The sequence below is a fragment of the Synchiropus splendidus genome, chromosome 8, assembly GCF_027744825.2.
Source record: "Synchiropus splendidus isolate RoL2022-P1 chromosome 8, RoL_Sspl_1.0, whole genome shotgun sequence".
NCBI classification, from domain to species: Eukaryota; Metazoa; Chordata; class Actinopteri; order Syngnathiformes; family Callionymidae; genus Synchiropus; species Synchiropus splendidus.
The window spans coordinates 24,955,441-24,969,018 of NC_071341.1; the positions used below are offsets into that span (position 1 = coordinate 24,955,441).

Here is a 13,578-nt window from a genome sequence, read left to right on the forward strand (position 1 = left end):
CTCTGTGTGTGTGTGTGTGTGTGTGCGTGAGCCTCTGGGGACGGGGGAGCTTTATTGTGTTGTAACCCAATACTTGCTATAACCACTGAAAGTTTCTCCTTCGCCCCACTTCCACATCACCTTTGTTTTTTTTGTCCCGTATTCAGATTAAAACTACATTCATTCACATTGACTTCTCAGTTCGTTCCGTTTTTGCCGTGGCCTGTGCAACTGAAGACGGTCATGGTGGAGCTGGTGTTCCATTTTATTATTACTAATGTCAATCATGAAGCGGTAAAGTAAACACGTGAGTCATCCTTTTTAAACGAAATGAAATATATTTAAGCAGGAAAAAAAAGCTTCAAAGGCAAGACCAGTAAAACCAGTTTCTTTGAGGACACAGAACGGTGTTTGTAAAAGCTCCAAAAAGCGACGGTCAACATTGCTCCTCAGTTGCACTGCTCCTTGATGGCTTCTACTGGAGCTGCAAGTCAAAAGAGCGCTCTCCCAACACTGCTGACAATTTGAATGGTAGGTCCAGTTTGAGGAAGGAGCGCGTCACGTGACCTCCGGCGCGCATCGAGCGGTGCCTCGCCACCACTTGGTCACAGGTGAGTCCAAATCAGCTGCGCGCGCGCGCACCTTGGCTGCTTAATGAGCAGCACCTGTTCACCTTCGCTGTCAACCAAACACACACCTGCCTGCACGCGGTTGGCGCCGCGCGTAAAGACGCGGCGTCAGGTGCGGCTCATGACTGCGGCCGCGCGCTCTCCGCTCAGGAGCGACGTGGAACCGCCTCTGCTCCTTTAAGGCAAAGAGGAATTAAGGCGTGTGCAGCGAGGGTGTGTGCGCGTGTGTGTGAGAGGCAGGGGAGACTGTGTGTTGCGACTACACGAGCGGCAGCGAGAAGATGCGCTTGCTCGCCGCCTTTTGGACGCGCGGAGACGATGGTGATCATCTGACCTTGGATCTTTCAACTCAGAGCTGCCTTTCATTCATCCGTCGTTTCCCTCTGTTTTGTTTTCCTAATTGTATTTTGGATCTCTTTTGACGAGGCACCCGGAGACTTCTGAAAAGACTCTCGATAGTTTTTTTTTCTTTTCTTTTTTTCAATTAACAGCCGACTCTGACTCAGCATCGCACACGGAGAGCCACTCACGCACACGCACACACACACAGAGAGAGACTCGCGCGCGCGCACACACCTGGGCTTCACCCCTTCAGCATCCTCCACTCAGAGGGAGCAGCAGCAGCAGCAGCAGCAGCAGCAAGACGCGCAGCAGAGGAGGAGAGTCTGAGCTCACTGCGCTCCCCGAGACAATCAGGCGGGCTCCGACAGAGCCAGGACATCAGAGCAAAAGTAGGAGATGAGACATTTCAAGTGGAGACTTGGAGCGGCTTGCGTGAAGACTGTGGCAAATGTTTAACCTCAGCCCAGGCGCACAGAAGAGACACCCAGGGAGGCACCGGTCGGAGGAGGAGGAAGAAGAGAAAGCGTAGCTTGCGGGGATTGAACGGAGCAGGGCATGTGGATATTGGCTTTCATCTTTTCCCAGAGCATCTTGAATGGTAAGTTTAGTCATCTGCTCTTGTATGTCTTGGATAGGCACAAAGCAACTGCAGCTACCGGGCTGGCAGGATGGAGGTCACCTGTGACCCACATGAAATGGATTAGATGTGCTAGTCAAAAGGCTGACACCCTTGATGGAAGGGGAGCCAGATGAGTAAGGCTTTTAGGAAGGTCTGCTGCATGCCGCCGGACACCTCCGTGGCCTCGCCGTGCTCTTGCTTTCAAGGGTCTTATCTACATCTCTTACAACTTTCTGTTTCATTGATAATTATTCTCTTGAAATCCGAGGAGCTCGGTCCGAAATTCCCATTTCAAAGTGTGTTTTTCTGTCACAACCTTGTTCCTCTGTGGCCCTTAGTAATAAGTGACGTATTTGATATAATGGACATCTGCTTTAAACCCAGCCCCTTTCCCCTCTCACCCAGCTTGTAAATTAATATCCCACATTTTCAGTGAGACAACTGCACGCACACTATTTATTACACAATATTGGTTCATGAAATGATCCATTTCTGCTGTTAATGACCTTATATTTAAATCAGATATTCTGTATTTGTGTATTTAAAAATAAGAAAATGAAACAAAACCCCATACTGTAGCATTATAGCCATATTAAAACAGCAGGGCTCTTATTTTATTATTAAAAAATAACCATTTGAATTCACGAAAATTAGGCTCTGTCACCGCTGACAGCTGTTCAGCTAGTCCTGCCTTTATCCTTGTTTGTGCAGTGCGGTCGGGTGTGCTTTTACAGTCTTTGTACGCTTTGGTGTCCTCACGTAATCAATAGCATAAAATTGAAAGACTTTATTGCATTGGCTTGTTGATCAGGGTGCCTTCGATACAGGAAGGGATTATGGCTGCCTGGGTGTGTACGAAAACAGGCAAAGACAGAGGGGGAGTCGAAGATGGAGGCGGGAAAAAATGGAAACACGTCTGTGAGCAAATCGGCTGAGAATTTTCGTCCGGTTTGACACGCAACAAAGCGAAGGCCGGGCCCTAAAATGCTCGGCAAAAAGCTAAATGGAGAGGACGGATTATCAATGTAATAAGACGATAATAAGGTTCTGTGCTCCGATATGGTGTCCCCAAACTGGATTTCCCCTCTGGTCGCCATGATAAAACAAGGCTTGGAAATGGATTTTTGCTCCAGCCTCCTGTTTTTTTTTTTTTTTTCCCCCAGTGCTGAGGCAGTCGCCGCCATTCATTGACACGGTCTCCGTTAAAAATGGTATCTCCCTCCGACCGGCTTGAGCTGAAACTCATAAAGCAACAATAGGAGGCCTCATTAATCATAATCATCTGACTGTGACATTAGATCAAGTGCCGTGCAAGATTGTGTCCCTTTATTGCATCAGGGATTATTGAAAAGGCCTTTGGCAAACAAGCGCTGGAGATTAGGTGGGAGACTGCGATGATGAGTGCAGACTTCACGCCACTCGCCACACGGTCCTGTTCTAGGAAGGCGTGTTGTTTGTTCCCCGCTCCGCTGCGAGTCCTCCTTGGCTGCTGAGCTGGTGGATTTCCATGAAGATGAGGTGTTGGTGGGCCGAGGGACAGAGTGAATGAATGACCTTGGAGAGAGAAGCCAGCACAATCCTTGCTGCTCCAGAGTGAGGCCTATCGCTCGCTTCCCGGTCTGTCTCTATGGTAACCTTCTTTACGGTGTCGGCGGCTGCGTCCGAAACACAGTCATTCATTCGCTCCGATGCAAACGGCACCTGTCGTCTGGAGTCGGGGAAGCACCGACGTGACTGATGCGCTTGACCAAGCACAATATTGTCTGCTGTCTCCTTCATCAGGGGCCGTGTTTATCTAGTCTGCAGATTCAATTGGGCCATTCAGAACATCTTCCCAGGACGGACATGGCGTCTCTCGAGTCTGCTGGTCTCCTGAGAACTTTTCATACTCTTGGTCTTTGTGTATGTCGCCTTGTGCTGTGGACCATCAGCAGCACTCACCTGGCAAAACGGCGATGAAAACCGTATCTTAAGGATGGATTTTAAAAGGAAGTTCTCGTCTAGTCTGGTCACATAAAGTCTTGTCCTCCCCCTGAGTGCATGTGTTTTGGCAAAGAGATGGAAGATTAAAAGACCAGGTTCCAGATGAGATCCAAATGGAGAGATTGCCTCACTTTTGTTTCATTTCTTGCTCTGTACTGTCTCCTGTCCGTGCAGATGGAATACAAGGAGAGGGCCAACTTTGCTCTGGAGACATGTTTTCTTTTCTATAGAAAAGGAGAGGAAAGTCAGTGGTCAACAAACCCACTTCCTCCATGGTGAACAGCTCCGTGTCCGAGTGACAGGCAGCTCTTTTTATAAGCAGCGAGCCGTGTGTCAAACTCGAGTCCCGCGGAGCCAGATCCAGCCGTCCTGGTCTTTTCATGTGGCCCACAAGAGCTTTGTACGTCACTGGGTGTGGACATTGTCGCACAGTTTGCCGTGGCCTTCCAGCGGCTGAGTCCATGGTCTGATGAGTCTAACTTGTGAAACCAAACACTGTGATGCTCGGTGCTGTATTTAGCCGCCAAGAATTGACACGGCGCCTGATATCTCATGTTTCCTGCTCAATATCTCGATGTGTATCGTGGCTGGGACTCAGTTTAGAGCCTGGTACGGCCTGCGTGGTCTTCACATGGAGAGCTCGAGGCTGGCTTGCTTGATTTAGGGCTGCAACTGACTGGTCACCATCTTAACATCAGTCGACTAGTCAGCGTATGGCAACCCTGTGGAGACGTGCCGTCGTGGTCTTGTACAGTGAGTCAATTAAAAGAGAAAATAAAACTGTTGCAAACCCCTCTATAATATAAATATCTCTATCTGTCTAATTCTTCAAGAGAGGCTTTTTCCTCTCCACATGGCACCAACTGACCCGTGTGTGTATTGTGTGTCTCCTCTTCGGTGAAGACAAGACGTGGCGGCTGTTCTTGTCTTGCGGCTGCGTGTTTCTCAAGTGTGAACCCTGCTGTGCCATCGTGCTCTTGGCATTACAAGTTTGCCACTAAAGAGATCTGGCAGCGCTGAAGAGAAAATCACATCTTGTCATATCAATGTGTGCTTAAGTGATCGCCGGCGTAATGATAATGAAGTGACTCAGTGATGACAGCGCTTCACACCCTCCCTGCTCTTTTCACCACACTGTCATTAGCGTCAGCAGCTTGGAAAAGTGTGTATGGCAAGGCCGTTTTCATTCCTTTGAATCGGGCCAACACACTCCTGGGCTCTCCTCAAGTGAGCCGTTGGTTGGGCAGGAACGGCGTGTTTCCGTCGGCCAGTAGGTCCGGTCAGCAGCGGTGGACAGGAGACGGATGAGATGCCTCCTGCTGCCTCACGGCAGAAACCACAGCAGCCGATTCTCTTCACCAGCACCTCACCAGAGCAGGCTTGCCGCTCCGCAGACGCCACGCGCACGCACGCACGCACGCACGCGCGCAGCCCAACCTGATGCTCCAGCTCATACGTCTTTAATAAATCAGCAGCACAGGTCGGGAGATTAAGCAATCAGAATTCTATCTCAATTATCTCTGACCTTTCTCAGGGGAGAAGCCAGGAGCAGGGAAGCGCTGTGCAGAGCGTCTAGTCAAGTGTAGGTAAACAGCTGCCAGCACCCGGGGGACGGCCAACTCCAGGGGGGGACCTGGCCTGAGAAGCGGACCGGCACTGGAGCTTGTCACGCAGTCAATCTTCCTGAGTCCAGAGAGGAGTGAGAAGCTCATTTCTTGGCTCTGAACCCAAACTGGAGGACTTGGCTCAGATGGCGCTGGCAAAGGTCGAAGGGTTCCACGTTACCGCAACCGGTTACACTCGGTCCAGTTCATGAGCTCTGAAGAATGTTGACTGAAGTGCTGTGCATTACATGCGTGGTTTAAGATTCATGGGCATTACAAACAGAAATCCTCCTTTTAAAAACAAATGGTTTTTTCCCTAACAATCAATGTCCATCCTCAGGTGCCACAGCATTATCCATGATGATGCCTCATGAAACTCGGTCCCTGCTTCCTGAGCACAGTAGCTGGCGCTCATTTCAGTGAAATGTCTGCTCAAGGCGCCCTCCAGTGGACCTCCTCTGAAGATGACCATCTCTACCGTTGCGTGTTTGAGTGACACATATGGCATGGCCAGTGGTGGCTCTGGTGTGGGGCGCGCACGCTCACACCGTTCTCGGCTCGAGTCCAACAGTGAAGCCCTCAGCGTCTCTGGACTGAACGTGAGAGCTGAGTGACACGGCTTTATATCCACTGGCTCAGCCGACACTGTCCAATATGAGACCTATCGGCGAAGAGGACACGACCAGGGCATGGATGCGCCTGTGGCGGGGTACGACGAGGCAGCACACAGTTTTCCCCGACTCCTGGGGCGGCTGCTGAGAGTCATGAGGCAGCGGATGTTTGCTCTCAGACCTGCGATGGTGGCTGACCTCCTCCAGCTCCGTGCCCGGTGAGGCCCGCTCTGCTGTGCCACCGCTGCTCAGGCCTGTCTGGCTCCCTCATTAGGACCCGCCGTGTGTGTGTGTGTGTGTGTGTGTGTAGCGTTTCACCCAACGTTAAATCTAATTACACTGTGTCTGTCTGGATTCCAATGAATCAGAGGTGTAATTGTGCAAGCAAATGTCTCTTACATTCAAATATCATTTGGCATCTGCCGGGCAGAGCGGCGCGCGGCCAGATGGAGGCGCTTGATGGAGCGTGCAGACTCGCTGTGTACGACATCTGCTGGGCCTTCGCTGCTCAGACGAGAGCATGCCTTTAATTGGCTCAGCACCTGTCAGAGTCGTGGGGCGGAGCTTTATCTGACACTTTAAAACCACGCACCAGACACGTGTGCGCTCATGTGGAGACGCCTCAGAAGTGGTTTCATGCCAACGGAAGTTGGTCTGTGCAGTGCCACTTGAATTCCTGTCAAACGTCCTGAATGTCCTACAGAAGTTCTTCTGAGTGCTGCCTCCCTGGGAGTCTGCTTCATATCCTGGACACCAATGAGTCATTCCTCTGTCTGCACCTGACAAGTGTCACTTCCTTCAATAATCTCACCTTCTGGAAACCAAATCTAAACCAAGCGGCGCTTTACAAGGAAGGAGAAGTGTGGCTACGTTTTCTTCTTCTATTATATCACGTCAGTAATGACAGCATTTATTCCTGGAACAACAAAAGTATCTGTGAGGAGGTGGACGTTGTCGTTGAGTTGCACTGTCAGTTTTTAACAGAAAAAAATACATGCTGTTATTGTCAGGAGCTGCAGCAGCCCTGGAAATGACTGACTTACCTGGTTCATAATTCTATAGACTGGTGTTAAATGTGTCGTAAATTCTATCCTCACGATGCAGTGACTTCTGCTCTGGCGGTGAGTTCTTGTGAATCTTCCGACCATGGTAGAAGACAGGTGGCGCCGCAGTGATGAGCTTCCTATCCATCAGCACCAAGGCACGCCGGCCCTCACAAATGCTCCTTCCTAATCCAGTCCTTTGAACTGGACTCACACTGAGGCTGGATTGATCTCCTGCAGCCGGCTGGTGCACGGTGCACGTGCGTGATGTATTGTGAAGCAGCAACACGTCAACAGCTCGGCTTCGCTTCCCTCCTTTTCTCGCCTTTGACGCGGGCTTTCTCCTCTCGTACGTCACCCTCGCTGCACACGCCAAATCTACGTTTCAATCGCATCCTTCGACGCAGTCTTTCACCCAGTTTGTGTCGTCGCCATCGTGGCACCACGCGGCAGAATCTAGAGAGACAGCGTGACAAGAAAGAAAAATGGCTCCCGCTTGGGTTCTTGAAGCCTGGCGCAGATTTAAGGCCAAGTTAGCTGCACCTATTTTTAGACGGCCATTTTTAAGTTGTTGTCATCTGGCTGGAATGTGCGCGGCGCGTCTTCATGTGCGTGCAAAATGGATTATAAAATCATGGAACCAATAGATAAGTGTGTTTGTGGCGAAGCAGCGGCTCGTCTTGTCACTTTCAATCCATGTTAATCCACATTGTTGCTTGAGTCACCAGCGCATCAAGCTAGCAAGTGGCCCAGCCAGCACTCTGGCTCGCCTGGGTGTGTGGCACCGTGGGAGCACGGGTGACAGTGTTCAGGCGCATCCCTCATCTTTTGCTTTACTGTTTCAGGAGAGCGAGCGACAGTGGATACGTGGCATCTCCTGACAACAACTCAGATTACTGCGTCTGTGAATGCAATGTGGATTATTTTCACGGACATGTTTTGCTCTGGTCAATATGGCGGCTGTAAAAAAAACCGTGCTGCTTTGAACCGTCTTGAGTGAAGACCGGTTGAGGACAACGGCGGTCTGGGAACCCCAGCGTGTTGAGTGAGGAGTGTTCAGCGTGGAGAGTCTTGCTGTTGTTTGAGTGTGCAAGTGTGTTAATTGGAAAGGTCTGGGCGAGGGAGTGGCGGTGTGGGGGCCACGCAGATTTATGTCCTTCCAGCCGCTCATCGATTCCCCGGCCCGGCGTGAGACTGAGTGTGTTGTCAATAATCTTAGCACTTAGTGCTCTTCCTAGAAGTCGCAGGCCTGCGGTGTGTGCTGCAGCAGCCGGCCCTCTGCAGGCCGGCACCGGCGCCTGCAGGCATCCTCTGGACGGTGGCCTGCCTGTCTGTGTCCCAGGAAACACCGCGCTGTGATGTGTCCCGGGTGCCAGGATGCTGCCTATTATGGGCCGCTCTCGCCGCACGCTCGCCAGCGATTATGCTAATTAGTGTTTGATCAGATGATTAAATTAAAACTCAATTCATTCAAAGTACTAAATTCTCAGAATACATTTGTGTCTGCTTAGCTGCCTGGCACGAGCCGGGGGGCGGGGGAGGGAGGGGGGGAGTGCTAGTGGCTTGTTCCTTACCAAAACAAACAGCACAATATTACAATATTTTACCACATACGTCATGACTATTTAGAAAGAAAAGGTGGTTTCAAAAGATATGGTTTATTGAAAATGTCACGTCATGCATTAAAACATATTATTTAAATATAAATCATTTCATGTTTAATAATCACGCACGGGGTTTGATTCCAGTCCCGGATACTAAGAGTAAGTCGTCTGATGAGGCTTCACGAAGCAGTGTCCTCACTCTCAGGGCTCAGTAGGTGGCGCTTTTGGGTTAAAAATGATGCGACGTCTCATTGCAATTGTTGTTCAGAGCAGAGAGCGCCATCTAGTGGGCTCTGTAAATGAGGACGCTGCTTCATGAAGCCTCCGAAGTCCATCAAACTTGTCCCATCTGTGTGGTATTCAAGCCTAAATAGTTTGACCTCCTCCCTGGGAATTTGTGAGGCATTAGGGCAACGACATAGTGTATGTTCATTCGTTTGTTTTTTCCTAACAAAATGAATAAATAGATTAAAATGATAATATCTCCTGAAATTATTTGACAGCAAGGGCTTTCACATTTGGTATCACAGGAGGACAAACATAGAAGGAGAGGAGAAAAAGGAGACAAACAAATATTCCTGCAGCTGGAGTAAAGATGTGGAACTGACGATGGAAATAAAAAGTGAGGGCTTCATGAGGCTTCATGAAACAGTGTTTTCTGAGCCCACCAGATGGCACTATCTGCTTTATATTTTTAATGATGCCTCACACGTCATTTTTAACTCAGAACGCCCCCTGATGAGCCCTGAAAACAAAGACACTGTTTCATGAAGCCTCATCTGCACATGGCTATTGGAAAAAATACTGCAACCTTATTTGAACGGTAAAATTGAACATGTGACTCGAGGCGAACAAATACTGAGAGGACAATGGTCAATAACAGAGGAAATAAGAAGAAGAAGAAGAAAAAATATCCATTCTAAAATGGAGCGCGAGTGCTGAGGGGAGCCGTGCTGTGGTCCCCTAAGTGTTGAATAAACATGCTTGGTTTAGGGAAATGGCTGCGATAAATGTTTAATATGATAAGTCCATAAAGACGGTCAAATGAGTCTGGAGCATTCAAATGAGCTCGGCACGCAGCAGCAGCAGCAGCAGCTCCTCCGGAGGAAGAAGATGTGGAGAAGGAGAAGGGGGAGGAGGAGAGGGTGAGCTAACAGGATGAGAGCAGCCGGCTGCTGTGACATCAACATTAACACACTCCACAAGCTGCTGGTCACAGACGTCTCCTGGACAAAACGGGGACAGTAATGTGTCTTCAAAGGCCATAATCGCATCATTAGCTCCACGTTCTCGCTCCCAACTGGAGGACGAGGCGACGTCAGGCACCGCCAGCTTGTGTGGTGGATGATGGAAGGTTCGGGGCCCACATCTGTCCCACCTTCAGCCTGACATGCAGGTGGACAGCACTCATCAGCAGCAGCTCCTGTGAAGGCCCTTAACCCTGATGTCCGCTGACATAATAGGGTTGCTTGTCCTGCGTGCTGTGGCACTGGTCTAACTGAGGTGAGGCCGCTGCCAGCAGCCATCTGCTCCATGAGAGGCTGCCGCTGCTGCTGCTGCCGCTGCTGCTGCTGCTGCTGCTTAATCAGGTTATGGAGAGAGACGCTGAGCATTAGATTAGCTTGGCTTCCATCAGATCACATCCACTCCAGTCCCATCAGACAGGGTCCAGCATCATTGTCGATTAAAGACATTCGCAGAGGCTGCCGGAGAGAACGGCCCATCAGGTCATCAGGACCCTCCCTGTGAACAGACACGTGAGGAACGTATGGGTTTATTGACATCACACAGGATGAGGACTCATCCTTGGTCTGAGAACAAAAAGCATGAAGACACGCAATTCCTGTGTGAGAAAATATATATACGTCCTACTAAAACTAGTATTTGTAGTATGGCGGGGATATTTTTGACAGAAAAAAACCCAAAGTCTCATTTTCTCAACTTGTTGATGAATATACACATACACAGTAAAATATGAGCCACTGCTGAAAAAGAAAAAAAAAAGAAGGAAATATTGCCAAATGTATCGCGTATGTCACCTGTTGTAAAGTTAAAAATAAATAAATAAATATTGATGAAAAGGCGAAAAAAATCACATAGGAGAAATCTGAATTTAAAAAAAATTCATTAAGGAGGAAAATTAAATATATGTTGTTATTGCGTGCTGAGTATTAATAGATGAAAAAAGAACATTTTTCTTTTAAATTCTTTTTTATGAAAACTCCCGATGGCATGACTGATGGAATGAAAGGAGATCATTTCAACCTATTGTTTTATGGGATTCAAAATATGGACATGGCAAACTATTTCAAAGATTTTAGACCATCAGTTTTATTTAAAGGCGGAAAACCCGTGGATGCAGCTGGTTCTAGAAAGGGAATCTGTCACAGGATTTTTATTGCTTGTTGTTTACGTTCTGTACATTGACATGATCCATTCCAAGTCTTGGAGCCGTTTCTGGAGCCTTCCGAGGCATGTTTTGGGTGTGAAAGGCGTGGGAGCTGGATGCAGCAGAGCCTCCGCAGGCTGCTCCTCAGGAGGGTGTCATGTGATCCAACACAGGAGGCTCCCGCCTGTCAGAGCTGCACAAGGTCAGAGCCGTAAACTGCGCGAGAGGAAATGAGGAAACTCAGACGAATTAAGGAAGTTTATAAATATATTCCTCCCAGCCGCTATGTCAAAGGGATTAGCATCCAGCGGCTCTAAATAAAGCTCTGACTCGGCTAATGAGCCGCTCCCCTCCTCAGCAGTGGGGAACACGAGGACGTGGTTCTGACTGCAGGTGATGGGACGGGCGCCCGGTTTGGGATGGATCAGCAGAGGGAGCTGCTGCAGCGGCTGCTTCCCTTCCACACCCTCATCGTGTCCTCCTCTCTGATGCGCCCCTGATCACAGGCATCATTTAGACATCAGTGTCTTCATCACTCAGTTTGGCCCACTGAGAGACGGAGCTTCCCTCCGTGAGACAAGCAGCCACTTGGCCCATTTAAGTCTTGAAACCAGAGCAGGAGGAGGAGGAGGGCGCTCTTCCTGCGGCCCGCCCTGCGCAGACATCACAGGCCTGATCTGTCGCTGGGGATCAGCCACGCCGCGCCACCCTCACACGCCGCTGCTTAATATTCATGAGAGCAAATTGGAGGACACTCATTTAGCTTGGCTGCGTGGTGTTCTGCCTGTGGGCAGATCACGTCTCTGCAGTGCTTGCTCAGACACCGCTGCCAGGCCCGGGATGGAGGGGCCCGCAGACACGCTGCTCATCCAGCTCATGTGACACGCTGAAACTTCCGACAAAGTGGCTCCTCCTTCTTCAGATGGAGGCAGAGTTACACCTGAGCGAGCCAGGCGTCATCTCTTCAGTGACCTCCACCCCCCACCCCGGTGCCACCACAGCCTCGAAGACAGGCGCCTCCAAAGTGTCCACAACACTTACCTCCTGTTTTTGAACCAGACATGTCTTCACCAGGGTCAAACCACCGCCACATCCAAAATGGTTGAAACCTGGAATCGCTTTGATCATCTGCAGCACTGAGAACACCCACGAACGTCACGGTCTCATGGGACGTCTGAAGACGTTGGTCTGTCTAGCCTGAAGCCACAGGAGGATCAGACCGAGCTCCAGCCCAAGTGTCACTCGTATTGACTCTAGCTTGGATAACAGGCATCAAAGAAACCCTTCCAACTGGTCGCCGAGGCCTTGGAGGCTGAACAAACTGGTGACGGTTTCAAGCCCAAAGAGGGAGGGACATTGTTTGACGTGAATGAGCAAACATGAGAGACACCAGTGTTATTCCTCTGAGCAACCAAACTGAATGGGACATTTCCAGTAGTTGAAGACAGAAATGACGTACGCGAGGTGAACTTTTTTCATTCATACAGTAGGTCTGTTCCACTGCTGCACACTGGACTGTACTGCACTGTATGGACGTTTCATTTTTCTACTGGTGGAGGGGCATGATATGATAGACATGATAGTCAACTAAAAAGCAGCAACAGCTGGCTTCATGAATCAGGTATGATCTTATGGTCATTGTTCAGGAGTTGGTTCTGCACATGCACTGGTACCTTAGTACAGTACAGTTTTACTCATGACAAGGTGAATACATGCAACCTGAGTTTCTGTCACGCAGCCCCCCCCACTAGTGTAAATACTGAACTATTTACCAGTATATACTCACTACTACCAGCAAGGAAAAGGCCAGTGCAGGCAGATGAAAGAACAAAATACTGTCATAGATGAGGGTAATTCCACAAAGATCGAAATGTATTATTCCGCTCTTGTAGCCAGGTGACCTGTGACCTGTGACCTGTTGTTGGCTCCACTCCACTCCTGATTTAAAGTTGAACACTACAAGCCGCTAACGTGACAGCGCTCAGCCTTGCTGTCTCAGACGTGGCTGGACGAGAACCCAGGCTGTGTCTTGCGTGATGAGCTGAACCATCCACAGGAGAGAGACGCCGCTGCAGGTTCAGCCTTGTGTCTCCAGTGGACTGATGAGAGTGTGCTCTCATCTCAGTGGCCCCGAGTGTCCAGAGAGATGGGGCCACATCCACCTACCATGAGAAGCATCACGCGTGTTGCTGGCGCCTGTAGGCTCAGGGCTGCATGCATTACCTGCTCATGAACCGTGAATCACATCGTGCGCAGCTGATACACACAAGGCTTCAGTTGCAAGTGGCATCCAGGGAATCGCGTCTTCTCTCCGCTGCTAATTGCTGTAGCCACGTGACCTTTCCAGGCTTAAAAAGGCCGCTTCAAATCAACAGTCCCCCCCCACCACCCTCTCCCTGAAGAAAAATCACAGTCAATTATAGATGCATATGATGTATTATTGAGCGGAGTCATTTATTCCACCTTTTACGCTTGGACTCCTGAAAAATGATGCCAATTACTGAGTTCCTCCCGGGCGAGGTAGTCAGTCAACGGGCCCCGGGGCCATTTGTTGGGGCCATGACACGGTGCTCTTTGTGAGGTCGGAGGAGGAATCGAAGCGGCTCGGTCCCACAGCCTCCACAGCCAAGTAAGAGGAGAAATGGGCTGGACTTCCACCAGCTTCAAGAGTCTATAGGGTGAGGCCACTTGGCAAACCAGGATTCAAGAAGAAGCACGGAGAAAGAAAAGTCTTCTTCAGCGCTGGATGGCAGCTTTCTAAGTAATAGCCGCTTA

General features: G+C 49.7%; 1 protein-coding gene across 6 annotated transcripts in view; it reads left to right on the plus strand.

Annotated features, from left to right (window-relative positions):
- The first annotated feature begins 852 nt into the window (after positions 1-852).
- Positions 853-13,578, plus strand: part of dscamb (Down syndrome cell adhesion molecule b) — a 75,817-nt gene continuing 63,091 nt past the window's right edge. For all 6 annotated transcript variants that reach the window (XM_053872309.1, XM_053872311.1, XM_053872312.1 and 3 more), the window contains exon 1: positions 853-1,548. In XM_053872309.1, the coding sequence (XP_053728284.1) occupies positions 1,506-1,548 (43 nt within the window). In that variant the 5' untranslated portion in view covers positions 853-1,505. The remainder of the gene's footprint in view (positions 1,549-13,578) is intronic.